This window comes from Fusarium keratoplasticum, chromosome 7, assembly GCF_025433545.1.
Source record: "Fusarium keratoplasticum isolate Fu6.1 chromosome 7, whole genome shotgun sequence".
Lineage (NCBI taxonomy): Eukaryota > Fungi > Ascomycota > Sordariomycetes > Hypocreales > Nectriaceae > Fusarium > Fusarium keratoplasticum.
In genome coordinates this window covers 1,048,910-1,076,489 of record NC_070535.1, presented here as the reverse complement: position 1 = coordinate 1,076,489, position 27,580 = coordinate 1,048,910, and the positions used below count along the sequence as shown (strand labels likewise).

General features: G+C 51.9%; 9 protein-coding genes and 1 pseudogene across 10 annotated transcripts, besides 1 other annotated feature; 5 read left to right on the top strand and 5 right to left on the bottom strand.

Moving 5' to 3' along the window:
• Positions 1-6,107: 6,107 nt before the first annotated feature.
• NCS57_00950300 (RING-type domain-containing protein) lies at positions 6,108-7,535 on the bottom strand (the record flags this gene model as incomplete). The annotated part of the gene is made up of 3 exons (XM_053059275.1): positions 6,108-6,202; positions 6,351-6,479; positions 6,539-7,535. The coding sequence occupies 3 exons, from the start codon at positions 7,533-7,535 to the stop codon at positions 6,108-6,110; spliced, it is 1,221 nt and encodes a 406-aa protein (XP_052911346.1).
• A 253-nt stretch (positions 7,536-7,788) lies between these two features.
• NCS57_00950200 lies at positions 7,789-8,869 on the top strand (annotated as a pseudogene). Its single transcript has 2 exons — positions 7,789-8,158; positions 8,214-8,869.
• Positions 7,789-8,869: a sequence feature.
• A 2,758-nt stretch (positions 8,870-11,627) lies between these two features.
• NCS57_00950100 (uncharacterized protein) lies at positions 11,628-12,176 on the bottom strand (the record flags this gene model as incomplete). The annotated part of the gene is made up of 2 exons (XM_053059274.1): positions 11,826-12,176; positions 11,628-11,771 (listed from the first exon to the last, which is right to left on the bottom strand). The coding sequence occupies exons 1-2, from the start codon at positions 12,159-12,161 to the stop codon at positions 11,628-11,630; spliced, it is 480 nt and encodes a 159-aa protein (XP_052911345.1). The 5' UTR covers positions 12,162-12,176.
• Positions 12,177-12,452: 276 nt separating this feature from the next.
• Positions 12,453-13,399, bottom strand: NCS57_00950000 (uncharacterized protein; the record flags this gene model as incomplete). The annotated part of the gene is made up of 3 exons (XM_053059273.1): positions 13,254-13,399; positions 13,041-13,205; positions 12,453-12,987 (listed from the first exon to the last, which is right to left on the bottom strand). The coding sequence occupies exons 1-3, from the start codon at positions 13,388-13,390 to the stop codon at positions 12,453-12,455; spliced, it is 837 nt and encodes a 278-aa protein (XP_052911344.1). The 5' UTR covers positions 13,391-13,399.
• Positions 13,400-13,642: 243 nt separating this feature from the next.
• Positions 13,643-14,193, top strand: NCS57_00949900 (uncharacterized protein; the record flags this gene model as incomplete). The annotated part of the gene is made up of 2 exons (XM_053059272.1): positions 13,643-13,896; positions 13,944-14,193. Exons 1-2 carry the CDS (start codon positions 13,658-13,660, stop codon positions 14,191-14,193), a joined length of 489 nt encoding a protein of 162 aa, XP_052911343.1. The 5' UTR covers positions 13,643-13,657.
• Positions 14,194-15,003: 810 nt separating this feature from the next.
• NCS57_00949800 (uncharacterized protein) lies at positions 15,004-15,570 on the top strand (the record flags this gene model as incomplete). The annotated part of the gene is made up of 1 exon (XM_053059271.1): positions 15,004-15,570. The coding sequence occupies one exon, from the start codon at positions 15,004-15,006 to the stop codon at positions 15,568-15,570; it is 567 nt and encodes a 188-aa protein (XP_052911342.1).
• Positions 15,571-16,800: 1,230 nt separating this feature from the next.
• Positions 16,801-18,168, bottom strand: NCS57_00949700 (uncharacterized protein; the record flags this gene model as incomplete). The annotated part of the gene is made up of 1 exon (XM_053059270.1): positions 16,801-18,168. One exon carries the CDS (start codon positions 18,166-18,168, stop codon positions 16,801-16,803), a length of 1,368 nt encoding a protein of 455 aa, XP_052911341.1.
• Positions 18,169-19,622: 1,454 nt separating this feature from the next.
• NCS57_00949600 (uncharacterized protein) lies at positions 19,623-20,981 on the top strand (the record flags this gene model as incomplete). Its single annotated transcript, XM_053059269.1, has 2 exons — positions 19,623-20,012; positions 20,064-20,981. Exons 1-2 carry the CDS (start codon positions 19,641-19,643, stop codon positions 20,979-20,981), a joined length of 1,290 nt encoding a protein of 429 aa, XP_052911340.1. The 5' UTR covers positions 19,623-19,640.
• Positions 20,982-22,353: 1,372 nt separating this feature from the next.
• Positions 22,354-22,941, bottom strand: NCS57_00949500 (F-box domain-containing protein; the record flags this gene model as incomplete). Its single annotated transcript, XM_053059268.1, has 1 exon — positions 22,354-22,941. One exon carries the CDS (start codon positions 22,939-22,941, stop codon positions 22,354-22,356), a length of 588 nt encoding a protein of 195 aa, XP_052911339.1.
• Positions 22,942-26,418: 3,477 nt separating this feature from the next.
• NCS57_00949400 (uncharacterized protein) lies at positions 26,419-26,959 on the top strand (the record flags this gene model as incomplete). Its single annotated transcript, XM_053059267.1, has 2 exons — positions 26,419-26,704; positions 26,751-26,959. The coding sequence occupies 2 exons, from the start codon at positions 26,419-26,421 to the stop codon at positions 26,957-26,959; spliced, it is 495 nt and encodes a 164-aa protein (XP_052911338.1).
• Positions 26,960-27,580: the final 621 nt, after the last annotated feature.

Genomic DNA, 27,580 nt, shown 5'->3' with positions numbered 1-27,580 from the left:
ACATTCTCATATTCGAGTTGTAGACCACCATTATCTTTGAAGTCTTTCCTCTCTATAGAGTATGTCGAAGGAAGAACGTAGGCTTGGAAGTGATTCCCATGCTGCACCGTAACTACAAGTTGTCCCCGAGGAAGTGCGCATACAATTGTCCCTTGCACCCGCCTCCCTACGAGGCTTCTCGGCATTGGAATGAGTTTGAAGGGATTCGGATGTCCTGGGTTTTCAGAACTTCCCAAAATATCTCCCCAGGGGTTTTGCTCTCTCTGCTGGAGATCCTGAGATGGTATCCCAGCAGTATTGGCTCTGACCACTGCAAGATCATTGGCCTCTCTGGCATCTTGTTCTGCTTTTTTCGCATTCTGCAGGGCTTCGGGGAGTTCAACCGTCATCTCCCTAAACCTTTGCATTTCAGCGTCTTGTTCAGAGCCCTCCTTAGTCTTCGCGGCCTCTTGGATTGCGTAAGCCTTCTCGGCCAATGCATCTGCGTCTTGTCTGAGTTTGGCTGCTCTAGTAATGGCCTGATTCGCAGCATCCCTTGCTGCCGTTGCATCCACAATGGCTTTCTGCCGTTTCGTCTCGGCATCGGATAAAACTGGAGTTTCGGGGTCCTGACTCCAACCGGCCCCCCTTTGAAGGAACTCAACCACCGCCTTGTGCCTTTTGGCATTTTCAAAAGCTTTTGTCGCTGTAACAAGATACGATTTGATAGAACTTTCCGCTCGGGAGTAATCCAGTTCAGCAGCGAGGTCATTGGAGGTCGGGAAATGAGTTTTTAAGACATCCCTGTAGTGTTCCACCTGACGCTGAGCGTCATATGCCTTTTGATATTGTTCAAACACGCCTTGAGCGTCTCTATCATTGAAAGCATCATCAGATGCCTTCGAGGCGGTCATGGCGTAATCGGCATGCAGTTTGGCACCGTCGACAGCCGAAGTAATGTTATCTATAAGCAATGTTATCCAGTGGGCCCTACAAGCTCTATATTTTTACTTGCCGTCGTCTACATCCTCGGTTTTGAATTGAACCGCCGGCACGTTGTTGCTGGTCCCTCCAGCTGCGGCTGGAGTCACGGAAGCTGGAGCCGGAGGAGCTGCAGCCGGAGGAGCTGGAGCCGGAGGAGCTGCAGCCGGAGGAGCTGGAGCCGGAGGGGCTGCAGCTGGAGGGGCTGGAGCCGGAGGAGCTGGAGCCGGAGGAGCTGCAGCTGGAGGAGCTGGAGCCGGAGGAGCTGGAGCCGGAGGAGCTGCAGCTGGAGGAGCTGGAGCCGGAGGAGCTGGAGCTGGAGGAGCTGCAGCTGGAGGAGCTGGAGTGGGGTTCGATCCCGCACCTTGACTGATAAAATGATGCGGAAGCGGCTGAACCCATGCTTTGGCTTCAACAACTTCCTTCATCCACTCTTCATTGAGAATGGGGAATCCTTTTCCAATAGCATGCTGATATATTCTCGTCTGAGCGTCCTTGTCCTCACCGGCAGAGACCAAATAGTCGAATGTGGTGTCTTCAGATATTTTGCTCTGGTCGATGAGAGAAGCGATCTTGTGCTTTTTGAAGAAGCTCTCAAGTTGCGGTCTGTTTTTGTCCGGGTGGACCTTTCCGTTGAAGGCGATTTGGTGAGACATGGTAGTTATCGGCTGCGAGGAAGGAACGGGTTCTTGGATGAATGGTTGCTGGATCGGGGCACTTCGTCGCTGGGTTTCTTAAGTATATAGCTAGACCTCTTATTTTGAGTCATCTTAAACTAATATTTCTCCTCCTCTACTGTATAGTATTGTATTATATCAATATTAAGCCTTAAGAAACCATATATCTTATATTTAAGCAGAGATTATATTTAAGTTCAGTTATTTAACTACATCACATACCTAAATATAGATCAAGGCAACTCAGCAAGAGAAGCAGAGTTATAGACTCAAGCGTTATGTTTATTACTAGTTTATTATCTGAAGAGCTGGTAACACACTCTCCTACCAAATTGATAACTGTGCAATAGACAGGCTATTTAATATTGGTTCAGTCTAAGAATAGTACATAGAGACTTGTATGGTTTAATCTAATTGAACCGAGTACGAGCTTCCGTAAGAGCTTCTTGCTGTGAGATTTCGCATCTCTAGATCCTGGGACTTTTGTTTCCTGAGCTGTTTTGCCCGCTCCCTGAGATTATCATGTAAAACTGTCTCAGAAGTCGGCAAGGCATCTACACTATACGGACGGTACTCTGTCTCAACGAAGGTAACTCCCATATCCCCGATGCTATCCATAGCCCCCTTTTCGCACCTTTGCTGTGAAGGAAGGATCGCCACAGGCCGCGGAAAGTCAGTAGAGTGCCGTTAGTGCTAGAGTAGTGGTCTTACTTGAGACAAGCATGCGTCCTTGAAGCCTTTTGCGCTCCTCCTTGATCTTGGAAATAAATAGCTCATCGAATGGTTTGCGACCGACCGCTGGTTCAAGACACATCCAATGCCTCGATGTTAGTCTAAAGGGGGGCTCCCCCATTCTTGGACAAGGGTAACCGCACCACACGATGATGTAGTTCTGTATTATATTAGAACTCGTATCTCACAGATCCGTTCTTCTACTTACGCTCACGGGGTCCAGTTTCTGTAAATCTCTCAACTCGTCTGCAACCCAGTCCATCTGGGAGTTGTTTTCTAGGTACCAAAAAACCTCGATCTGTTTTATGGCACCCCGAAAGAGTGGCTTCTGTAACAATGCGTTTCTTTCCCTGACAAGCTCGTCTATTCTCCCAGACAACATGCTTTGTGTCTCTGGACTTGCTTCTTGTTGTTGTATCCTGAGCCTCTGCTGCTGGCTTAGGAGCTCATCTATCTTGGACTTGATTCGAGTGTCATGCCGGTGTCTTTCTGCGAGCTCCAGGGCCATCGGAAGTACCCCCGCAATTCCTATTCCTTTAGCTAGAAGGATGACGTTCTCGTAGGAGCTGAGGGCTAGATCCTGTCCTAAAGGCCCATCAAGAAGGATCCGCTGACCTTTCTCAAGCTTAGCAAGAGCCGACATGTGCGAACTGCGATGCGATAATAGAAAGCTGACGTTGGAAACCTTGCCAGAGTGATTATCCTCATCAGGTGGATGCCAGAAAGCTACTGCAGGAAAGCTGTAGAGCAGGTTATATGGTGCTAGACGACCAGGGAAAAAAACGTTGAAGTAACTTCCTGCTGGCACGCGGATCGGATACTTCAGAGAAACCTCAATCTTGGTGGCGTTTCGACCTTCCAGTTTCTCCGTAACCTCGCCAGAAAGCCTATAGAAGATAAGTTTGTGGAGCCTCAAGAATGTCGAGACCAGCCACATGACGCAGCAGAGGCCAACCAACGCCTGGGCCCTGAGTTTGGAAACTCGAAGCGCATGCCAGAACAGTGCCGAGACACCTGTTAATGTGACTGCCCTGTGGCTGAATAGAAACCAGCGCCCTAGGAGTAGCCTAGAGAACCAGAAGGAAAAGAGGCAGGCTCCAAGGAAACCACCAAAAGCCTGTTTGTAGGTTAGCCGCCCTTCCCCAGGGTCGACACAAGCTCACTTACTACCCAACCTGAGGTGACCAGAGGTCCGGGAGTTGGACGCCGTAAGATGACTATCACTGCGTGGGAAACAGCTTCTATGACAGCGACCCTTCCAACCCAATGGTGGAAAAGCAAGTAAGAGCTCCGGTGGATGTTCAAGGTCTGGACGATGGGGCCCATTCTCCCGCCGAGACAAAGAGGAACCGCGTTAACCCCGGCCGCAAAGGCAGCTCTTCTTTCCACTTGCCTCCAATCAATATCTTTGAATGGAGCAAATATAATAAGCAAGTTACCGATGAGAAAGACAGCGATAAGGATGGCTTCAAGGCGCGTGACGCTGTCCCACAAGCGGCGACGTTGAATAAGGAGAGGGTATGCTATATGTCGCAAAAAGCCGCTATGTAGATTCGGCGATATGGCACTCAAGAGCCACAAAGCAAAGATAGAAGAAATATGCTTGCAAAGGCAATCAGGTACCAGAATGTACTCTCCATGATGCTGAAGAGCCAAAGGCTTGGGCGTGACATACAAGTCTGGATTATCAGGCCCCTCGATCTCTATGTATAGAAGGAGGAAAACTCGAAGGTTCTTAAAATAAGCATGCTTTATTTTCGATCAGGTTTCACCAGGCGCGAAGTGGCCTGGCTGACGTCGGTTTGGCGCCCGGAGGCCAGTGGGGCAAATCTCGGCGGCAACGCGGCGCCTCCGCCTGGGTTCCCGGACCATTGGCTTCCGGGGTCACGGAAGTGTGGGGCCGGCGAAAGCGCTTACAGGGCGCCTACTACATGAGGACGAAGGAGGAGCGCATCGATCTCCTCGTGTACCTGTTTTATTTAAGACAGTGACCAGCGCCAATTCTCGGCCAAAGCAAGCAGTCTCGGTCATCATGGCGCCAACCACCGGTCCGAGTCAGGTAACACTCACAAAGACGTCTCGTCGACGTCGTTCTGAGCAAAACCGGAATCCTGGAGCGGGCATGAGAAACCGCAAAAAGGGCCTCTCCAAGAAAGCCCACACTTTTTTTCGCTTCTACGGTGGCCAAGTTGCTCTTGTCATCAAGTCCGAAGACGGCCGTATCGGCGGATACGAGTCTCACGTCGGCCTTATCCGGGAGTTCGCCAAAGCCTCCATTCCAGTGGGCGAGTTCCTCGGTCCTGAGGATTTTGACAAGGAGAGATCTGGCACGCCAGAAACAACATCCCAGCTCGATGAGCCCACGTCATGTGTCTCTCCTCCCTCGCGGACACCCAGTCTCCACGGCACCTCTTCCACTGACCTATCCGATACTCCAAGCAGTAGCAACACAAGTACCACTGCGAGTTCTGTATCAACCGCTCTGCCACAGCAGTCGTCGATAGACGTCGAGTGGTCGACCAAGAAACCCCCTCGGAAGACCTTTCGTTCTCGTCCGCCTCTGAAGTCACATCGGGCTCTTCAATCCAGGCCGATCTCCACACGACTCAGGCTGGCTCTGATGTCATTTCTAGACAGTTGTCTGGCTTGAGGGAGAGTGGTAGCGTTAAGCTAATTGTGATTGTACGGCCCAATCTTCTCTATTAATACATTGTTTGCAATAGTTCCAAGAGCTTGTGAGTTTCCATCTGTACTGTGCTAGTGCCTTTGCATGGCAGGCCCGGCTGCCTATCTCTTGTGCAAAAAGGACTGTCTAGCCCTTGATCTTTGATCAGGTCTTTGATCTTGTAAGGGCACCTGCTCACGTAAAATCTCCCACTCCCAGCCTGGAGCTGGATGGTGATACTATCACCAGGAGACGACACTCCAATCAGGAGCTCCCTCATGAATGGCTCCTCGCTCCGGCAGCGACGCACGACATCATCTGTGCAGAGTTCAATTTCGGTCTGATCTAACGCCCCAGCTCCATACCATAGACGTGTCCTCCTCCTATATAGCCTGTACACCAAATCGAGGAGCGCAGGGCCAGGTGGTACACGGCATTGAAGCCTAATCATGCATGTCTCGGAACCACGATAGAAGCTCGGGAGTGTATTCAGTTCGATGTAGAAGAGAGTCGCAATTAAGGAATTAGAGGTGATCTCCAATAATTCTCGACTATATGGACCGCCGCTATAGCGTACGTGAACCTCTGCTTCCTCACTTATTCTAGCATGTCAGTCTCCAGTCTAGAAACGGCTACGGCGAAACAAACTTGTTGCTCTGCCCCGGATGGCGCAAGATCTTTCTGCCAAAATCCAGCGACACTTCCTTATTATTGTATAGCCGCGGGTTACTAAGATCCCATGTTAGATGTTTGCCAAAGGCCACAGTGTCACCACGCCGAAGTCGTGCGGCTTTGAGGTGGCCAAGGTGGTGGGCGCAATCGGCGAGATCCCAGCCTTCTAAAAAGGCAGTGACGATAAAAAATATCCCTACCGACGAATAGGTCAGCGGCCGAAACTATGAGGATGGCTAACGCACCGGCATTAGATCCTACGACCCCGTCGAAATGTTCTTTAAAAGCCATTGAGCTAAGGCCTATCCCGCAGCGGAGATCGCGCAGAAAGCGCAACACGTTCTCTTCATTGGTGCCTCTGAGGTCGAGAATTCTTTTACCCGCTGTGGGGGGTCTCACGACTATTGGCGACGAGTTTCGGCATTGGCATACTGGACAAGAGAGAAGTTCAGGACGCCACGGAACCTCGAGAGTACCATGAATAAGGATGCATTCTCTGCAGAAACGGTGTTTGCAGTCCAGAGTCCAGTGCGGTGCTCGCAGGATGCAGAGCGAGCAGCTAGCCACAGCCATGGTGTTTTTAATTGCCCAGTCGCTCCGAACACGCATGAGGTGACCATCTAAAGCAGCGGACTTCATAGTACGATTGTTTGTCGCAATGGTGATAAATTTGACCTTGACGTCTTGAGAAAACTCCGGACGTCTCATCCGCCTTCCCCAGTGTTCGGTAGCCTCACGGTAGAAATATTCAAACACAAGCCCAGGTGGAAACCCTGCGCACGATCTAGTTATTGGCTTTCCCTCTTGCTTTCGTAATGTTCTCGATACTCACAATGCGCGCCTGCAGGGTAGGCATCCAGGACCAGGGCCGAGGCCACAAGAGCAACGTCAGTTCTGCCAACGTCTCGCCGACTTCCCAGAAATTCGCCAAGCGCGTCCCTCAGACCATCTGGCGAGAGATGCGAGAGAAGCCTTGAGGCTGAGATGACATCAAATGCGCCGGACGGTTGTTCAGCATGGTGGCGAATGGCTGTCTGGAGAAGGTACTTAAAATGCGGCGCCTTGAAGTCGAGGCAGTGGCCGGCGCGCCGGAGAACGGAGTCTGCCAGCGCCCTGTCTATCTCTGATGTGAGCGTCGAGCTCCCCAGTGCGATATTCGTGATGTGGAAAGCCTCGCTGGACCTTTGTCGGAGATCTGCATTGGTGTACGCTTTGAGAGCATCGGAGCTGCGGAGCATTGACGCGAAGGCAGCTACGAGACGAGAATGGACATGCTGGACTTGCGGCATGTTCTCATGCAGGAGCAAGATCCGTTGGCCTTTGGGAAACTTGTTCTCCATTGCGCTCTTGAACCAGCGACAGAAGAGCTCAACAACTTCCCCGAACCCGAGATCGGGAACGAAGACGAGGATGACATCGCTGAAGGGCGCTAGCACCTCCCCGTAGAGCTTGTAGGCGATGTGCGCCGCCCCGCGCTCAGCATGCTCCAGCACATGGCCATGTAGACCTCCACCCCACGGCCGCCTTGCCTGAAACCGGGGCATGCCTTGACCGTCATCGTCTTGAAGGTGAAGCTCACAGTCAAAGATGAGCGTATTATCGGGCTGGCAAGCGAGTCCTACTGACCAATCTCTATGGCCGTGGTTGACGAAGAAATTCGACATCACAAACCGTCTTTTGCAGCTGCTGCCAATTGCGAGTATTGCCTTGGGCTTTGCCGTCCCTAGATCATCGAGGATTTTATAAGGAGCTAGATTTTCAACAAGGTACGGCCCCGGGAGGCCAGGGGCGTTCGATTGAAGCTCTAGGAAAGTCTTGGACGATGACATAGTGAGTTCTTCTGACAGCATCAAAACTCCTCGAGCGCATACGGGTGCCTCCTTTCTTTTATTACGCTTCGGGGATTGGGGGGGGGGGGGGGGGGGGGGGGGGGGGGGGTGATTAAAATAAACCTGACCCAAAGCCGTAGTTTCTTTTTTAAAACACCAACGAAATTTAAGCCCTGAGGACGGCTCTATAAATTCCTCCATGTTCTTGCCAGGCCCCCAAGCCCGCGCAGGGTCTAACTAAAACGCAGACAATATGGCTTCGTCTTCCCTTGGTGAATATCTTGAAGGGCGCATGCGTGTTCCCCTTTCGCTCCTGACTTCAGAAGGGTTTGCTGAGTGCCCCACAACCTTCTCGGATCGGGCGTCAGTCACCGAGTTTCAGCAGTTCCTCAACGACCAAGACCAGCCAATTACCGGCATTGTGGCTCCGCAAGAGCTGGATTGCATCTTAGACGAGCTAGAGATCACCCGCTCGCGATTTCGGCAAACGCTTCTCAACACACCTTGTGTAAACAATAAGTACAGAATCGATTGCCTGCTGGGGCAACACTGCCTTGACCAGGCAAGGCGCTTGCTTGGAGACTCCTACGAGTGCACGGTGCGAATCTATGCCATCCCGCCAGGTGAAGAACCAACCCCCCCACTCCACTCTCGCACGTCACTGACTCAGTCGCGTAGAGCTTCCTGATAAGTATAGTCATGGAGAGATCTGCAGGCAGGCGCTGCTGCATGACAAGGAGCCAAGATTATGCCGGCAATGGCTCGAAAGACTGCCTCCCGGCAAGGAAAAACACATGTGGATGATATTCCTACGGTCCGAAATCTGGCGCGCCATGAAGGACATGGCTTCGTTACCAGGGCTATGGGAGGACATGAAATTGGGGAACTGGGCCAAGCACCTGGCAGCTCATGTAGACGAGCTGATCGTCGTGTATTGGAGAGATCACATGCGCAAGATCTGGGATGAGATTTTCGAAGGCCTCGAAGACCAAGAGCGCTACCTGGATCCGTATACAGTCCGGTTTGTCCAGTTTAAGTCTCCTGCCCGGAGTCAGACGGATCGACGAGCTATCCGTGACGAGATGGTGAAAGGATCTCTATTCCCAAACATCTCCAACCAGGCACAGAGAGATAAGCTCCTTGATAACATCGTCAAGATCAAGGCCGTCATCCCAAGCATCCTCACCTTCCATGAGAACATGCGGTACCTGACCATGGGCGCCAAGATATTGGCGAACCACATCGAGGTTAAGAGGAGAAAAAGGCGCCGAGGGAAGCCTTCGACGTTCCCAAGGCCACCAGAGAGCTTGGTCGAGAATCTGGGCAGAGACTGGAGGTGGGTCGGGAACTATGCGGAGGTCAGAGAAGGGCATTATCTTACAATCCATGAGCCTTTAGATGCAAAGGGCGCGTTTGTACAGTTGATCCTCATGGCTCTTCGTCTATTTCCTTTCCTCGGATCTGTCTCTCCGCTACAAGACGTGAAAGGCTACGGAATGGACGCTTTCATCGACGACAGCTATAAACGTCGCCTTTGCATGGGTGCGCTCTGCTTGGGCTATCGCAACTGGAAAATCCTCGAAGGGATACAGCTTTCTTCTTCAGAAGTCCCGCGAACTATTCCAAAGGGTCACTCGCTCTCAGACACGATGTCCGGCTGGCGCGGCGGGATGCCCACGATTAGTGTGTTTCAGAAACTGAGGGAATGCTCCTTCCTCCCCCAGCCTTGAGGGAGCTGCGCAAGAACCTGCAGAGTCCGAGCCGGATCCATTACTCGTCAAAGCTGATTTTGTTCATGCCTTCTTCGGACGCTGTCGTCTGAGTATTGATCAGAGCAAGCCGGCTGTCGACGCCGCCACAGTATTGCACCAGCTGGCGGCATCCGAATCCCTCAATGATGAAATGGATGGCCTGGAGTCCCATCAGAGACAACAGAAGCAGAAGGATCCCCCCCGCCAGGACGGACCCCGAAGGATCTGCCATCAGGGCGAACCCCGAAGGACCAGGGGGCATAAACGCCTTAAACAAGGCACGATGAGGCATGCCGCTGCTTCCCTTGCAGGCACGCCTAGGAAAGACCCAGCCGAAATAAAACGAATGGCAGCGAACTCCAAGACCCAACCTAATAAGAATGCAAAGACAAAAGCACGACCCCAAGCACGGACTCTATTATCCCAAGAGCGCCTTGAAGCCGAGGTGGAATCCCATCGAGCCGAAGATCAAGAAATGTTTCCACTCATAGTGCCTCATATGCAACAGCCAATGCCATCAACTGTGGTCCCAGATGATATGTACATAGACACCTCAACTGCTGGAGCTTCTGAAGCGGCGCAAGGGGCTCGAGGCGGGCTTTCGCATCAGCAAACTGAGGACGCCACCTTGGTGCCAACGGTAGCTGGCGTGCAATATCCCACGCTGCCGGTGCCCGAACCTGCCCCACAGACATCGCCCGTCAGGGGCATTGAAGAGGGGCAGTCATCAAATCAGATCCAAGGTGAAACTCCGATGGGGGATGCAATAGAAACCGCCATGAACCCAGTTCCAGATGAAGGGGAGCCAGTAGGACATGCGCAGACTGGGCTAGACTCTGACATGTTCTGGCTCGAGTGCGAGGATCTCGACCCGCCAATCCCAAACAGAAAGAGTTCTCCAGCGACAGCTCCGTATTTAGACCCTGAAGATGCGCTGATAACAGCAATGACCAAGTTTTAGGTATTTGGAATCATATTAATAGTGTTACTATTTTGTCTATAATCCACTAGAGTCATTTCTACGTGTGCTGAACTCATGTCAACGTAAACTAGGTAGTGAACTCAGATATACAGCTGAGTCGGAAGGACCAATCCTTAACCACCTGCAAGATTTTATATCTTTCAGCATTCTTCTACCAATAAGACTGTTTTAATTTCCATCACCTATTTGTGTGTTTCGTGTGCCTGTGAGGTGCCATGTTGCGCAGCAGCTTCGGCGACCAGCTTCAACTTGTTCGAAGCCTCAACTAAACCTAAGCCGATAGATCCCACAACATGGCTACTTACTGCTCTTAATAGCGCCATGGTGGGGGATAGGTTTGGACGGACACCAACTTCTCAGCGGCGTCGGAGTAGATCACCATGAGGGATAGGTAGCACCCCCGGAGCTCGGTCCAGCGTCGGCTGGTATGCATTCGCCGGTTTAATTGCTTCTTCGCCTGTGCTCGGTTCTAAATAGTTCCCTGAGAATCGAGGTAAAGATCCATAGTTATCGAGGCTTTCCTACGACCTGAACCCGACCTGAACCCGACCTGAACCCGACCTGAGTTTTCCTTGCCGCCTGCTGACAGCTATGGCCCCTTTCAGCCTGTCTAACATGCTCGTCAAGGCGACATGGCCCAGACGACTCAACCGCTGTGGATAACCCCGGTTGCTGATGGTACATTCCAGGAAATGAAACGCCGCTGCAGCGCCTGATATGGACTCCGTGATATCACGAGGCACAGCAGTCTCCGGCAGCAATTCTACCCAGAATCTATATACCTGCTCCATGTTGTTCATAAACGCAAGCGTCGTATCCAGGCAAACCAGAGCTCGGCTCAGCTGCTCCCTTCTCGACTCTGTGGATGTGGGTGATGGGGCAGGCACGCAGGGGGGGGAAGGTCATCGTCGATTATCATTTGGCATCCATGTTTGGTGAGACCATTGTCGGCTGATGCTCCGTATCAGAGAGTATTGATCCGCGCTCGCGATTTCGAGCTCGTAGGCGCTCGGCACTGAGGCGCTAAATAAAGCCCACCGCCGGCGTCTAAACTCGATAGACTTGGTCTCAGCCGTTCTTCACCTGTAACCACCCCTCACCAAAGTCACTCATCGATAGGTCACTCGAATGTGGCACGCGCACGAATTCCATTGTAAAGCGGCTTGCCCAACTCTTCATAATTAATCCATGTTTAAAATAAGCCTTCAAGAGGCCAATCAAACCTCCCAAGAAAGTATACGAGCTTCAAAGACTACGACGGCATCTATCCCAACGGTACTGCTGCATCTCGCACACAGCTAGGAATTCTACCTATTCATTTACGACCCCAAGCACAGAGATGTATATAGATACAAAAGATCACAGCTGCCCTGATTGGGGTGGAGTGTTGTTATGAGCCGTTGAGAAGAAAACCCAATCCATTGCCTGCGGGGTGATGGGACTTGAGGAATACGGACTTGGTATGGAGCGAGGCCCATAGAAACGGGAGTCATAGCTCATTACCTTCTCACGTTAGAACAGCTGTCCCTGTGCATTGGGAAAGGAGGGGGGCCACACCATCAAGTTCGTCGAAGCATTAATCACCTGCTTTAACTCTTGAATTTCGCGAAGAACGTCTTGGGTCTGGAGCGTCAGGTCCCTGACCTCGCGCCGAAGATCCTCATGCTCGCGGCGGGACTGGCGCTTGAGGTCCTCCATGGAGTCCTGGAACTGGTGCAACTCGTTGTAGAGAAAGGCATAGGCTGCGCGAAGAGTAGGATGCGTGTCCGCCGCCGCGGGCTCCAGCTGTAGACTAAGAGAGGGCCGTCCTCTCCGACGAGAGTCATCCATGCCGAGTCTCATACCTTGAGCCGAATCTTGAGGCCGAAGAGAAGGCAGCGCCTCACGGGTCATTGTAAAAGATATGCTCAATTATGCGTGAGGGTGGAAACCTTCACTGGGTCAGAGCAACAGCATTTATATTACAACTACCAAGGACACAGGGTGCCAGAAATTGATTACAATTGGACAGGTGAATGTGACATCGCCACCCAGCCTGCAGGTGATACAACTGAAAGGTCCACTCCACCAACAGTGCGGACAGGCCCCGGCTGGCAGAGGATCGGCAACCCCGGAGTGCGGAACCCTCCCGGGGCTGCACACCTCCGGGGGCCGGAGCCGGCAGGCGCGGCACAGCTGCGGAGCTTACGACGCCGTACACTTGGCCGTTACGGTATGATAGACCGTGAGAGTGGAGACGATCGAGGCCGTGAGAGCAGGTCCGAGAGTAGTAGACATCTTCGAAGCAGTGCTCTCAAACACACCATCTCCAGTGGTTTGCCGTTCCGTAGACGTAGTCTTGGCTTCTTCCCTGGGCACCTCGAGGGTCTCTACAGCCGATGAGGCGGTGGAGGACCCAGAGGCGGCGGAGGACTCATCGGAGGTGCTCGGGCCCGTACTCTTTGCTGGCTCGGTGCTATCTGTATCCGGAGGCCCTGAACTCTGAGTCTTGGTCTCGGTCGGTGCGGACAGGAAGCTCGTGCTCGAAGTAACGAGGACGGTGGGCACCGTTTCTACAAAAGTCCTCGACGATCTGGTTACAGTGGCCAAAGTCGTCTTTGTCTCAAAGGTCTCCACCAGGCAGCCAACCTGGCCATCTGCTTCTGAAGGGATGGAAGAGTCGGCACGGCCCCCGGAGATCACGCCGTGGTTGCAGCTTGGGGCCAAGCCAGCGCATTGCCTGTGGCGAGTTAGCCGCTGAACCTGCCTCTCCTCTGGGTCAGGGGTCAGTACCATATCACGTCGACGTCCCCGTTTGGGCTTCCCTCCGGTACTTTAAAGTTCAGGACCTGCCCTCCATCACAGGACAGTGGCTTGAAGGTATACCGGATCGGGAGAAACGAGGTGTCTGAGAAGTACAGGGTGGCCTCACAGCGTGTCTCCGTTGGGAAATGGACGCTGACGGGCGTTAATTTTGGAACTAGACTTTGCGTGACCGGAGCTTACACGGCAGAGAGGGTGGATCTTCCAGCGTCAAGCGCCAGGACGGGCTCCGCCAGGCACAAGGGGTACTGCAGCGAGAACGCCCATGCTTCGTGCAGGAAGAGGGCCGTGAGCGCGAGTGAAAACTTTGGGTACATCATGATGGATAGATGATGAGTTGCTCAATTGGAAGACAGCAGGATGGAGGAAGGCGGTTAAGTATGCGCGCGCGTTTATTAGCAGCAATCGTGACCGAACCTCAAGTCTAAAATTAATCAACCAGTGCCCTTTTTTCGCGCTCGATAAGCGCCCTGGCCCATAAAATTATTATTCGCATGTCTGCTGAGACTCCTTTTAAGGCTGAGCTTGTCCTGTCCGTTTGGGAACGACACAGCATCACAGTCTCTTCCCTCATTCCAACGCCCATCATGGACGCTAGCAACAACGACACTCTTTTTGACTTTTCCCAAGTTCTAGAGCCGGCGGATTACGCCAGCCTGCCTTCGCTAGATTTTGACCCATCCACTCTCCAGTCCCTTGCCGACGCTACCAATGGCTCGTCCTTATCCGCCCCCCAGGCGAACATGCAAGCTTTGGGGTACCCGGAGATGACGGGCAATGGTTGCCAGGTGTCTGCATCTGACTCCTCCAATGAAGACCTCAAACGGTGAGTTGCGTGGGGTGCATCTTGAAGAGCTGTGCTGATACCGATAGTGTCTTGCAAACCATTTCACTGCGACTGGAAGATCTGGAGAGGACTGTCACAGCTGGCAACTACCAACTAAACCAGATTTCGTTCAATATAGATAGAGCGCTGCCAAAACTTCTTAGCGCTGTGGAGGATTTTCAAAAGAGTATCGAAAGTCTCCGGAAGAGCTTGAGGGTGTTCACTCGTGAGCTGGTGAACCATTTGCTTGGATGGAGCGTCGAGGACGACGACGTTGAAACGGGGCTGGTCACTTGACCTGGAGCTAAGGCGGGGTCATTTAACGCTTGCATGTAATGTACATACGCACTCGCATGAGTAGTGGTGGCGGTGCTAGATAAGGCCCGAGCGGCGGGGGGTATTGTACTTTGTACCTCTGCTTCATGCAACCAATTTAAGTCCCTTGTCTGCGCCTGCGGAGCACGCGCGTTCTTCAACGTTCATCACCATCCTCGTCAACATGCCCGCAACCGAGAAACACCTGCCGCCGCTCCCGCGAGAGGGCGAGTCGGCCAGAAAGGCTAAGCCGGGAACGGTTATATGCTCCGGCCAAAGAATGGATCCTGTCAACACTCAGATTACACATTTGAAGGGGCAGATCAAAACCTTGCAAAAGAGAATTGCGATACTCGAGGCCCTCAACTCGAAATACCGCCAAAGGCTGGAGGGACAGGAACGGCACACTGCCAAGGTTTTTGGTGCCATTCGTTCGGCCATCGAAGCCTTTCATGAGGAGGAATTCGGGGGGCTCCCGAGCGAGCTGCATGGCGACATCGCGCCAGGGTCATTCGACGACGATGATTGGGTTTGAACGTTCTTCACATGTATACCTCTCGGCGGCTAAGCTCTGGCCTTGGGCTAGTAAACGATTCTTCATGTACTTCGCCGGTGACTTCGCGCTTCGACAGCCTCTCGGGCGCCGAGGGTTGTGAGCTGAGATGTTAGCATTAGGAGTCCTTGATTAAGAGCTGTCAAGTTAAGTCAATGCGCTATATAATTTGGTGCTTGTGCATCGAGGGTAGAGTCTCCAGCAAGCACAGTTCGAGTTTCCCAAGTCCTTCCCCCACAATGGCACCCATCACCTGCAAGGTCATTGACTTCAACATGACCCCAATCCAGGGTATCTATGCCCTTCTCGAATGCAAAGATCACGATGGCAATATATTTTCCAAGTATGAATCATTTTCAGACGACGGGGGCAATATCCACTACTGGTTTGATTGCATTCTGGCGGATAAACCCCAGGAACTTATTCCTAAAATCGTTGATGTCCTTCATTGTCCTCGAGTCACCTTGACTTTCTATCCCGGACTTAAGACTGCCTACTTTCCTTGGATCAACATCCACACGGACGTTCAGCTGCTGGATAAGGGTGGACACGAGTTCATTCTCTCCATTCGCGCGAATGCCGCCAGCTATTCACTGGATCACGCCGTGATTCCCGCTCTGCTGCCGGGAAACACCGAAATGGATTGGGAAGGGACCCCGAAGGAACAAGAGATGATCGACTTCGACATGGGGCCACCTCGATCGCCTTCCCCTCTACAACTGCCCTCCCCGGTCATCAAACCCCGCCGAAGGGCTCCTGCACGGAAGAACAAGGGTGGAAAGCTGAACAGTGGTTCGGACGAATAGACTGGGTCGAATTGGCCGATCGTATGGGTCGATGAGAGGGGGACCGGCAATTGATCAGTTCATTTCTGAGATTGACCTAAATTAATACTCCTATTTCCCTGTTTCTTGGTGATAAGGCTGAACGAGGTTGCATGATTCACTCCTAGCTGACGCCATAGTGGTGTAGTGAAACCTAATCTCACTTGCCGACCGTTGATGGCTGATACCAGGGGTAACCGCTCTGCCGGTACACCCTAAACCGAAAACGGCAGGCGCCGAGCGTCAGCCGTAGGCGAGCTTGTTTCCCCTTCCCTCACTTGTTGGCTCCCGGCACCGTCAGTTCCTAGTGTTCTGATACATCATGTCCAGGGAGTCCTTCCAGGTGTTAGCAAAGAAACGGAGGAATTCCGAACACGAGCTTCTCACCAAGTGACGCACAGTAAGCACAAGACGTTGGTTCTCCCAACGTAGCTCCCCCAGCTGATGCTGTGCGTCTTCAAGCAAGGCCTCGAGAAGTGCCAGGCGGTTTTGGCACACCATGAGCGCGAGATTAGTACGGCCACTGCGACGTCGTTCTTCGGCTAATAGCGATGATGCTGCGCAACATGAGGTTTCTGGGTTCGCATAAAACGGGTTAGAAGAGCTCATGGTGAGAGAGGATAGTTTTCTCAAGAAAAGTAGTGAAGCATTTGGTCATTCAAATACACGCCGAACTTGGCTCCCCCAATATACTGCTCGGAGTCGAACCATGCTGTCACCATTCTGAGCAGCTCGCTTATCAACTTCCTGTGCCGTCAAGTCTGACCTGGCTCAGCCAGGTTGGTGTGGCACCCCAAACCGTTCTGTCGGGTCCACGCTAACCCTCATAGTTATAGTAGCAAATGCATCAGTGAGAATACGATCAATTCCCGGACCTCTCGGGGACTTTTCCACGTTACAAAAGGTCCCATTGACCTCCTTTACCCCTGTCACCTTCTCAAGGGCGCCTGTCACTTTCTTTCTGACCAACCTTCCTTGACGGTGTCTGACTGCGTTGCCTCGGGATTTGACTCGGGAGTTCGTCTCGATTTCCACGACCCTCATGCTAGCCACCTGGCGAACAGCCCCCGAGGTCACCTACTTCGCGATTCGTCCCAAGGATGAAGTCGGTGGTCGACCCAGTCTCGGGCGAGGGACGAGTAAATGAGCAAATGCCTCTTGAATCGCGACTATGAATCGCGACTATAAACTATTTCCACAACAACTACTAAATTACATTGTCCATGACCAAGGATTCGCGTCATGCAGAGCACAGTAAACCCCACCTGACCTTGCCGCTTCCCTGACGGTCCACTCCGTGCCCGCTATTGTTTTCCTCACGCTGCTGTAGAACGACTTGGATCGCATGCAATCCGACTCCGGAGTATTCAGAGCCACGATATCTGCCAGGCGTCGGAGTCGGCATAGGGGAAGTCCAAACTTCTCGGACGCGAATGAAGCTCGACCTCTTGCGCAAGCCTCCAAAGGACTATACATGGCTGAGAGCTTCCTCTCAAACTCCACCCAGTGGATCGATTCAATGTTGCGGCGCCGGTCAGCAAGCCAGCCGTCGACCATGTCGAAGTTTGGTTTACGGATAAAGGCTCGGTAAATGTCCCCGTAGTCCAGAAACATCGTTTGATCGTCATGGAAGCGGCGGATAGTGGGCTCACGAGACTCAGAAGGTCGGAACGAGTAGCCCCGATCTTGATACTTTGCTATCGCCTTCCTGACAGCTCTTGAGTCATGACTCCGTTCCCAGAGCGTTGGCTGCTTTCTGCTAGCATGATAGTAATACATGTGCGCCGCACACCATCCGCCGATGAAACACTGGACGTGGGTGGCATAGAAGTCTTTGATAAAGCTCAAGCAGCTTCTAATGCCTTGGTAATAACACCCAATGATCAACTGAACAGGTTGAATGCCTTGGGAAGTCTCAACGGAGCCGTGCATTATGTTGAAAGACTGGCCAGAAGAGCTCTCGTAGGCGTCTTCATAAGAGGAGATTTGGGGGTTGTCGGGTGGCTCGACGTAGGTCTTGCCGTCAGCACCCCGAGAAATCGTATAGCTCCTCGCTGAAGGGAGGGTGCACCTAAGTGATTTGAAAGACAGCGTGATCTCGTAAACCACGCCGCCCAACAGCTCCGTTGCCACGTCTGGATCAGAGTCTGCGACCCATGACATGAGAGCCTCCAACACATTGGTGCTCACCTCCACTCGTCCGTCTCGCAGAAGAGCCGCCGTGATGGCATCTACTTCAGACTTCCAGGTTACTCCACAGACCGACAGGGCGCTGATCATGTCGGCGACCGACTCTTTGTACCCAGGAACATAAAAATCCCAGTCAGAATCGAGTCTAGCTGAGCCAGGAATGAAGAAGTCCAGTGCTCGAGAGCCGCTGATCACACAGCCAGTATCGAACATAGCCGATAAGAGGGTGATTGGATGCTTGAAAGCCTTGGATAAGTAGGCAGAAGGATTGATGCGTGTGTTGTGGCAGCGCTCCAGGAGGGCATCGCCAACAAACGCCTGCTTCAGTGCTAAGGAGTCATCGACGTTGAGCTTGCTGATAGCCTTTTGGAGTTTGACCTGATGAGACATGGTCGGTTGAGTGAATGCCTGGCGAAAGAATAGGAAAAGTTGAAAACTCAGAGTCATTGAGAATGATTGTAGTCAGCGGCAAAATTGCAACGGCGTCAAGGTTGAAGTTATACGCCGCTGTTAGAAGTAACACTCCATCCATCCGTCTGGCCTGGTCTGCCTCGCTAGAATTGACACTTGAGGCGTGGGCATCTATTTTCGGAGCGGGTGAAATTTAGCCTCCCGACAGCCATATAAAATGGAGGCCAGCCATGAGAGTCGTTTTGCCTCGATAAATCACAGACTCGACGATGGATCTTTCAACTTTTCATCACCAAGGCGTCTCTGGTCAGTACATGTATGACCTGCTGACATACTGGCGTAGCCTGGGCTATAGCCAGGAGGAGGGTGAGATTGTTAATCGATGCTTAAGCGGCTCATCCACCTCTGAGCTGTTCCACAAAGTCTCGAGTATACCAGTGCCAACTTTTAGGGACGTCGGCCACCTTCTAGTCAATAATTTTGAGCATTACGAAGAGGTGCCCGCATGGCAGGAGGTATGTCTTCTAAGAGGACGGATCGATGCCGGGAAATCCTCCACCGCAAGTATCCCGGAAGACATCAAGACGCTTTTCACATGCGTTGCCCATGTTCTTCCAATGCGACTAGCACAACGTTGCGTGCGTGAATATTCTCCTCCCCGGGGCCGTCGAGCTGACAGAGGCAATAGCTGAGGCGTGACCCCGTTATGAGATCGTGTCGCTTGAACGAAACGCCATCGTGGTACAGGGAGGCCTTTGACGAATACCGGGAAAGACAATTGCCCAGGATATATGGGCGCATGGCAGTGCGTGAGAAATCACTGCGCAGCGATCTGGTGCATGCCCCTGGGCGGCAAACGCCCCTAAGCGAAAGTAGTTCCGTAGTGGAGTTCACACAACTATGCCAATCGGGGAAACGCGAGCGTTAGTGGAGGCGGGGGCGGTTTAGCTAAATATAACTCTCGATCAATTGATGGTTGGCAGTAGCCACTCGTGGCCCTGGGGCCGAAGCACCTGGTTCCCCGGACCTGTGAATCTATCTGTTGATAAGCGCGTGAACTGTTCCCGTGGATCTCAATTTTACGGCGACTTGCAGTAGCTTCTCCTCCAATAAAACAAGGCCCTTCAACTCCAGACTTGTCCGATGCTGAGGCTCAAGCGCCCGCTCGTGGCCCGGTAAGTTAGGCGCCGTAGCCGAACGTTGTTGTGCCTGAGCCTAGATGGGGGTGCTGCCCGTCTACTCGGGGAAATGACTGAGACGGGAACGCCGTCTGTCGATCTAGCTCTCGACTGCCGCGATCTGACTTCTAAGCGCCTTGCTTTTCTACACGTCTCGTGAACGATTTATAATACATGCTATTTCTAGCACATCAAATATTTAACTGCCCTTCTACCTCCTCTGCTATCAACAGCTCAGCCATACAATCATTCATCCCCTCCTCTTCTTCCAAAATGTCCAGAGTACGAATCCCTCTCGATCTCATCGAGAGCTCCGTCACGGGTATCTATATGGAGAACCTCATTTCATACTGGTGTGATCGGGGTTTGACGCCTAAACATGCCGAGGCCCTCGCCGGTGTATTAAATGCCTGGACCCAGCGTGACGACTTGTTCATCAAATGCCTTGCAAAAGAGAAGAGTATTTTCGAAACAGTCCGAAACCAGATGATGCGGTCCCTCGATATTTGGGAGGAGGTTCCGGCCTGGGATGAAATCTGGCGTCTTAGGCTGGCTTTTGATCGAGATCGCAAGATTAACTGTCACCCTAACGTCAAGCTCTACACAATCATCGTTTGCAAACTCTTGCCAGAGATGATAATGGAGGTTAGTGATTGTCAGTTTGAATACTCCGCGCTGCTAACGGACTTATTACAGCGTAATGAACATGAGGATGTTTGGAGTCCTAGGAACACGGTCTCAATCGAACTATATGACACCCCGGATTGGTACCAAGAAAAATTCAAGGAGTATCAGGCGAGACAGGCTGAGAGAGAACAATCTCACCAGAGGGACCAGGAAGCCGTACTCAGGTATAAGGCTCTAACTCGTGGTGCCTTCAACAATGAGGCTAGTGACTTCGCACAGCAAGTCCAGCTCCCTCTTTCAGAAGACAAGCTGCAAAGACTGCTGGAGGAGCCTCGCCTTTACCCTCTGGATTGGTGGGCGGGCTTGGAGAAGGCTGGGTTCAAGGCTGGGTCTCGTGGGCCGTTCGGTTCTTCCCCTTGGCAGCCACCCGACTTTTCTTCGAGACAGCAGAAGGAGCTCGCAAACCCCTTCTCCGAAGCGCCCGCGACTCTTGGACATACTCTCGCTCCGAACTGGATGCCACCCAATTTCACCTCCTTGGCTTCCAAGGCATCGTCATCTACAAAGGCGCCGCTATTTGGAAGCACATCAAACGCACTATTTAGCGCATCACCATTGCCACCCGATTTCACCTCCTCGGCTTCCAAGGCATCGTCATCTACAAAGGCGCCGCTATTTGGAAGCACATCAAACGCACTATTTAGCGCATCACCATTGCCACCCGATTTCACCTCCTCCGCTTCCAAGGCACCATCGTACACAACGATTTTTGGAGGCACATCAAACAAACTATTTGGAAGCGCATCACCATTGCCACCCGATTTCACCTCCTCGGCTTCCAAGGCATCGTCATCTACAAAGACGCCGCTATTTGGAACTAGGGAGCACGGATCGCCAGTCCACGTGTCCCAAGGACCTGAGCAAGTTAAGTCTGGAGGTAACCTGGGTGTTACGGTCTCTGACTCGGTGGAGTCAGAGGGCTCTTAGAAGTCGTCAAATTTCTTACTTGAATAAAGCCAATAGGCTTCTGGGAGCTGCTTGAGTTATATCTAGTTATTCTTAGGAATTGCAGAGGGAAGGCCATCTAAATTGCTATTGACGTCACGGGCCGGCTGGACAGTGTAGGATGGGTCACGTTAGCTTATTCGATGTTCTTAGAGACCAATTTGAAGTGTAGTAATAATTACTGAGAGTTAAGTTTGGCGACAAGAAGACCATATGCATAACTCAATCGGTGAAAGTCTAGCACCTATTTCTTTGTCGATTACTTGGCTTTGGCATGGAACTACGACTGAAGCCATAGAACGAACTGCTTCTAGGATGCCATCTACGTCGACTTCCAAGTTACTCACCTTCACGCTTAACTTGAACTTTTCCGATCATCTGAAAGGTGCAGTTCGCCATGCCGGCCTAAACTCTCCCCTCGCCTCTTTCTTATCACATGGTTTAATATTAGCATGTAAAATGCGTCTAAATAAGACAAGCGCACATTGAATTAATTCGAGTCGGCGCAACAGAGATTTAATTTTAGGAGCTTCAATACTTAGATTCACTATTCAGTCATTGGAAAATACCCGTCAACTCCTTCGACTTATTTCTCCCTAGCACCATGGATGCCGGAGACAACTCTCAGGTTTCGCCTAAAAGCGGCCGTGGGCGTGTATACATCTGCCTTGCATCGGCATTCTCTGGAGAAGTTCCTCGCGATGTGGCTCAAAGGATCCAGAATGTTCTGAGAAGCCAGCCTCATTTAAATGACCCACGAAACTTCATCCAGACCATGACCATTGTGTGGTCCCTTCTCAGCGAAATGTCCTTCGAGGATGCTTTGGGGGTTTCCAGTTCAACAGGAAGAAACGCAAGCGCCCCCGCCAAGGGCGCGGCCGACGATGGTGCTCCAGGGGGCAGCACAGGGGAGTGTGGGACTCCAGACCACCCGCTTTGCACAGAACCACGAGGCGCCGCGTCCTTCGCATATTCAAAGTCTCAAGGTAGGTATCTAATATAATTGTTCTATCGCTTTTCTAATAGATGGTCAGTACTCTACGATTTAGCTATTAGGCTGCCTCACAGTGGTAGAGCCTTGACGAAGAAAAAGTCAGTAAGAAATATCCTGAGGGAGGAGAGCCTCAAAGTCCGCCCCGATTTCCACCAGCTCGCATCAAAGGGTGAGTGAAGGGATCTACACACGGCGCAGCATGTCAAACTATGAAGACAAAAACGGGGGCTATCAGACAATTCTTTCATTCTTTATTTATTCTTATAGTTGAGGTAAAATAGTCCAATGCAAATCTTGTTGGTGCCACGTACGCAAAGACACAAAGAGAACACTAGACATGCAACCCAACTCACTCCCCGTCTAAACGTGCATCAGAGGCTCTGAATGCAAAACAAAAGGCGGCTGTGGCGGGAAGAAAAGCGTGAACACACAGTTCCTGCTCTGCTCAGATGTGAGGTTGGTAAGCCAGAGGAATGTAGTGTAGCGGTTCTTGAGCTCGGCAAGATGTTTGATCTCTTTGGCAACTAATTCGCATTGTGCCGTGTCGTTGGCATCACCAAGGAAGTAATGCAGCAAACTTGCCACAGGCAGCAAAGCGGGCGAGATGCTCCGGTAAGAGGGGAGCATATACGGTTTCTGGTGGTGATGAATTGCCTTCAGGAACCTGATGGCGTCCTGGGTCCGGCCGTCGAGGTGGTAGCCCCAGGCAAGCTCCCGAGCAATCGGGTAGAGGATTTCTTCCAGTTCCATCGCGGTAAAGAGACGCCAGGCAACCGCGAAGGCGTCTTCGACGTGTGATTGTAGCAAGAATTGACGATGCACTGCAAATTCCAGATCTGCGGTGATCTGGCAGATATCTGCGTATGGATTGGGGCTGTTCCATACGCCACCACAGCTCTTTGAGAGTATACGCGTGATGAGGACCTCGCTGTGCCTGCGGAAACACATTGTGCATCGCCCGGCAGGCTTCAGCAACTGAGGAGAGGCTTTTCAAGTCCGGCAGGTGCTCAAAGACCAGGAGTATCACCTCCACCGGTAGATCGAGGAGTGGGGGGCGATCGGGTACGGAGCATCCGCCTCCTTGCCTTGTGTTTGCGGCGTGGTGTTCCTTTGCAGGAACGGGGAGGCATGGTAACTTGAGAGTGGAGTTCAAAAGTAATCTCGGGTCAATGATGAGGAAGGCTGGCTGGTTAGTGAAGCACCAGGAGGGCTGTCATTGTCTCTATTTATGGCCAATATCTCACCCTGAGCAGCCAATCCTGAACACCACGAGCAGGTAGGTCCTGTTCAATGTAGCCGCCCATCATCCCACAACAGATCTCCCTCGGCGCATGAGCAGATGCAAAAGTCCCCCGAAAGCCCGAGACCCACACCCACCTCCGGACCTCCGGGGCCGGCGAGTGTGGGCGTTGTGGGGCCCGTTCGTCGCCGAGCAAGCGCTTAGCCGAGCATTATGACTGGCTATCACAACTTCACGATCCCGAGACACCCGGACTTCCACGGTCCAAAGACAGAAAAGAAAAATGAAAGAATCAGATCATCAACACGTACCTCCCTTGCTCCCCCCTCCCCAGCATTATCAGTAGTCCTCTGCTCTTAGACCCAGCTTTGTCCGACACGTCCTTCTGTGCTTTCTTCCTACCAGCTCACTTCTCTACTGTGAGGTGAAAGTCGATGACGGGCGCAAAGAGAATACTAGATCACGAGGGCAAGGTACAGTGGTGTGCGGGTTCAGCGTCAGTAATTTCACATTGTAGCTTCGACTCTACAGGACGTCCACCGTATTCGGACTATGCATAGATCCACCCAGTAGCTAATTTTAGAATGAATGGCATATATATAAGCTCTTGGAAATTCTCGTTGCTGTAGCCATATTCTTTCTCTTGCCATCGTTCTTTATACTCTATACGGTCAAGAGCACGGACATCTCCCTCTTTCACAATGGTTTGGGATTTGAAAAGTAATGGCCTATACAGCGTCAACATGGGTAAAGCACGCCATCGAACTCGCCATATCTCAGTGAAAGTCACTGATTTTCATATTACTGGACACGGAGTGAAGACCACTCATATTGACGGTGAACCTCTTGACCGTCCAGCAAGCAGCTTATTCGAAATTCGCCGCGTGCATCAGAAAGCTCTGCAAACTGCTGAATCGGAGCCTCTGTTGAGCCAAGCCGAAAAGCCTTCCCTGAAGATTGGTACGGACCGTGTAGCCAAGTTTCCTCCTGGAACAGGCCTCTACGTGCAAACACAGAAGACGCTATACATCTGGATGCTTCGAATCTAGAGATGCATCTTGCACGGGGTTCCTACAACCATCACGAAAGAACTACCTGCTCAGCATGATGACTACCATTACATCATCGCTCGCAGTGGAGCGCAGTTAGCGCCAGATGTTCTAAACACAGTATACCTTTGAGAACGCCCTGAACGACTTCCGGAGCAACGTTGTACTGTTAATGAGGATCCGTGGCCTGGTTGAGTGATGCTACAGTACAAGAGTGGCAGATGAAAACATAGAATGATCTTTCGATTGGACCTCTGTTCTGGATACAAAGATAGTGTTCTGTCCTCCAATTGCGCTTAATAATTCATCTGCTCCTCAATAGCCGCAAAGTTCAAGTCCTGCCCCTGTACAAAACCCAAGCTACCCTCCTGAGTCCCTGGGAGCACTTTGATGTCCATGCAGCTGGTGTAAATCTCCTCTGATACGCTGGGGCCGAGGTTGGGCCAAACCCAGATCCAGTAAAGGGTATACCAGTTGGAGATATCAGAGGGGAGCCGAACGTCAATCTGGCACCACAGGTCGGCTCCTGAAGGGTACAGGGCAGTTTTTGGAAACAGCCTCTGCCTTTCACGTGAGAGGTAGCTGTCATTGATTTGGTAGCACTGGCCATCATCAAAGCTCCAGGTACCCAGTAGCCTACCACGGGCACTACCCCCCGTGCCCTCTCGATTCCACGCCCCATAGACCGAGGCCAGGTGGTCGTTCCCATGAGGCATGGAAGTTCCATACACGAACACTTCCCCGCTGCCTGCTTTGTGTGGCGAGTTCCGCAGCATCGTCACATGACCATTCTCCTGATACTGAAGTGCGACGAAGTCCCCCGCATGAGCTTTGAGGGCGGGGAACTCGACGCTGTACCGTCTAGTAGCCTGTGTTGCCTTGCAAATGGGCTCGTCGAAGTCAGTCAGCAGTGATTGCATGACAGTGTCGGTGAAGGCAGGGTCAAGGCGAGACATCGTTCCCCGGATGTATCCTGGGTCTCCAATCATAGTCCCATTGAGCTCAATACGCATCAGGCGTTCAACCCACGAATGGCAGAACACAAAAGGGGAAATTGCAACTGCAAAGAGTACACAGAACAAATCAAAGAGCATTATGGAAACTTGACGATTCGTAGTACATTCTCATCTCTACTCTCCCGAGTGCAGCTGACCCCGGATTATAAGTGTTCGCGGCGACTTTTCACCCCTCGGAGAGTTACTGGGAACCATGGATAATCTCTATGCCCAGACTTACATTAAGCCTTTACCAGTACTCCATGCGCATCGACATTGACTCTGATCCCGCGGTAAGCCTGACTTTACTAGCAACGCGTGCTCGTCAATTTTAGCAGGGGGTTGGTTATTTTTAACACGGTTGCTGGCAAAGTAGGTCTCTCCCGCGCGGTAAGCCCAACTTTACTAGCAACGCGGGCTCGTCAATTTTAGCAGGGGGTTGGTTATTTTTAACACGGTTACTGGCAAAGCTCGCGGCTGGAGGGGTCATGTTGATGGTAACCAGGAGGCCGCAACCTGTGTGTTACTAGTCAATTCCCTGCCCATATCTTGTTTGTTACCAGCACCATATGCACATCCAAAAGCTTATGTGACTGGTAACAGCGCTTAAGGTAGTTGCCGGTAACCATAAGGTACTGGTACCCCAGTTACATGGCTTGCCAGTAACAAATACATACCGGCAACCATTTCATATGGCTTACTAGTAACAAATATGTACCAGCAACCTAGTTCATACAGCTTGCCGGTAACAAATGCGTACCGGTAATACAGCTTGCCAGTAACTCCGGCGTACCGTAACCACCTCTACCAGTAAACAGGCGATCTTCTCTGGCTGCTTGCTGGTAACCGCCTCACACACGTGTGCCCTATTACTGGCAACCAAGGCACGCGCACCCAGGCGCTTACCGGTATCCAGGAATCACACACCCCAAGCCTTACCAGTACTCTATCCTGTACACAATGGCTGTTTGCCGGTACTGGCGATGAGAGCTGCTGAAATCCACGTGACCGTTTCGGTCAATCTTACCAGCACTCACGCATTGAATCTCAACTGTGCTAGATTTAACCTCTTGAATAGAAAGACGACCTGTACATCATCATAGGCTGGGGATACATGTTCTACTGCATCTCGAAGAACACAATGGCTAGCACTGACCAAGACTGGATACCGGAAGGCCTCCTTCGTACACTGCATGTAATCTGGCCGTCTGTCAACCCTGAGGGTTTCGATTTTGAAGACGACCCAGCCGGGCCCCAGCTTCTGGATGACTTGAGGTGCTTCGACTGTGAGCATCAAAATTCACTTCCCTTCAGTCCTGCGCCGAGCTCTCCCAGCGATACACACAGTATCTCGACCTATTCTTCACTCACCGCCTCCGAGGCTCCAGAGCTCGCCTTCGAGCTGAGGTCACCAGCAGGATCTGATGGTCAGTCATTGACGACCCAACTTAGAGGTCACACTGACAGCTGTAGGGTCTTTTGGCCTGGATTCAGTACTGGAAGATATTCCCTATGATGAGGCTATGATTGTAGATGAAGTAAGCAATATCTTTCGCTCAGGATGTTTTGGTGAAAGTGAAGAGGAAATTGTTCTGTCACTGGCAGACGGGCTTGCACTTGAAAGTGAAGAGGACCAGGAACTTTTTTTGGCACTGGCACATGATGCACTTCTCCAAGGTTAGAAATGTCCAAGCATGGTTCAATTACGCGCTGTCAGATCCTATTTTAAGACCCCCATTCAATGCATACCACCTCCAAAGTCACATTTCTCGGACAACCGAAGATTGAAACCAAAGGACAAGGGTGACTACACTCTCTACGGCGAGCTCCCCGGGCTGCCGTTTGGGGGGCCGGCCCCACACCGAATGCAACCGCCGAAACGGAGGTAGGTGGGGCCATTGTCCCGGCGCTTACGGCATGGGCACCCGGCTAGACCACTGGCAACGGGCAGTCAAGCGGCGACAAGGTAGTCAGGAGATGGTGTGCACTAGCAAACTTTTCTGGCCTCATGTCAGTGGATTCTCCGCATGAGGCATTGGTAGTGTGTTGTATCACATCGAGGGTGGTTGCACTCGCTCTCTCAAATTAGAAACACTGCGAGAACTTGCGTGTGCACTCAGAATGCTAGAACCATCCTTTGGTCCGTTCCGTTGTTAAAAGAAGTGGCCTGCTGTCCCCGGGGTTGGCGAGCCAAGCCGGCAAAACTGATCGCCTCCTTCTTCTACTTTTTTTCACAATACTCTAAGCAAACTCTTTTCTCATCAACGCCACCATGCCTTTTCCCAAACGCCGTGCTCTCAACG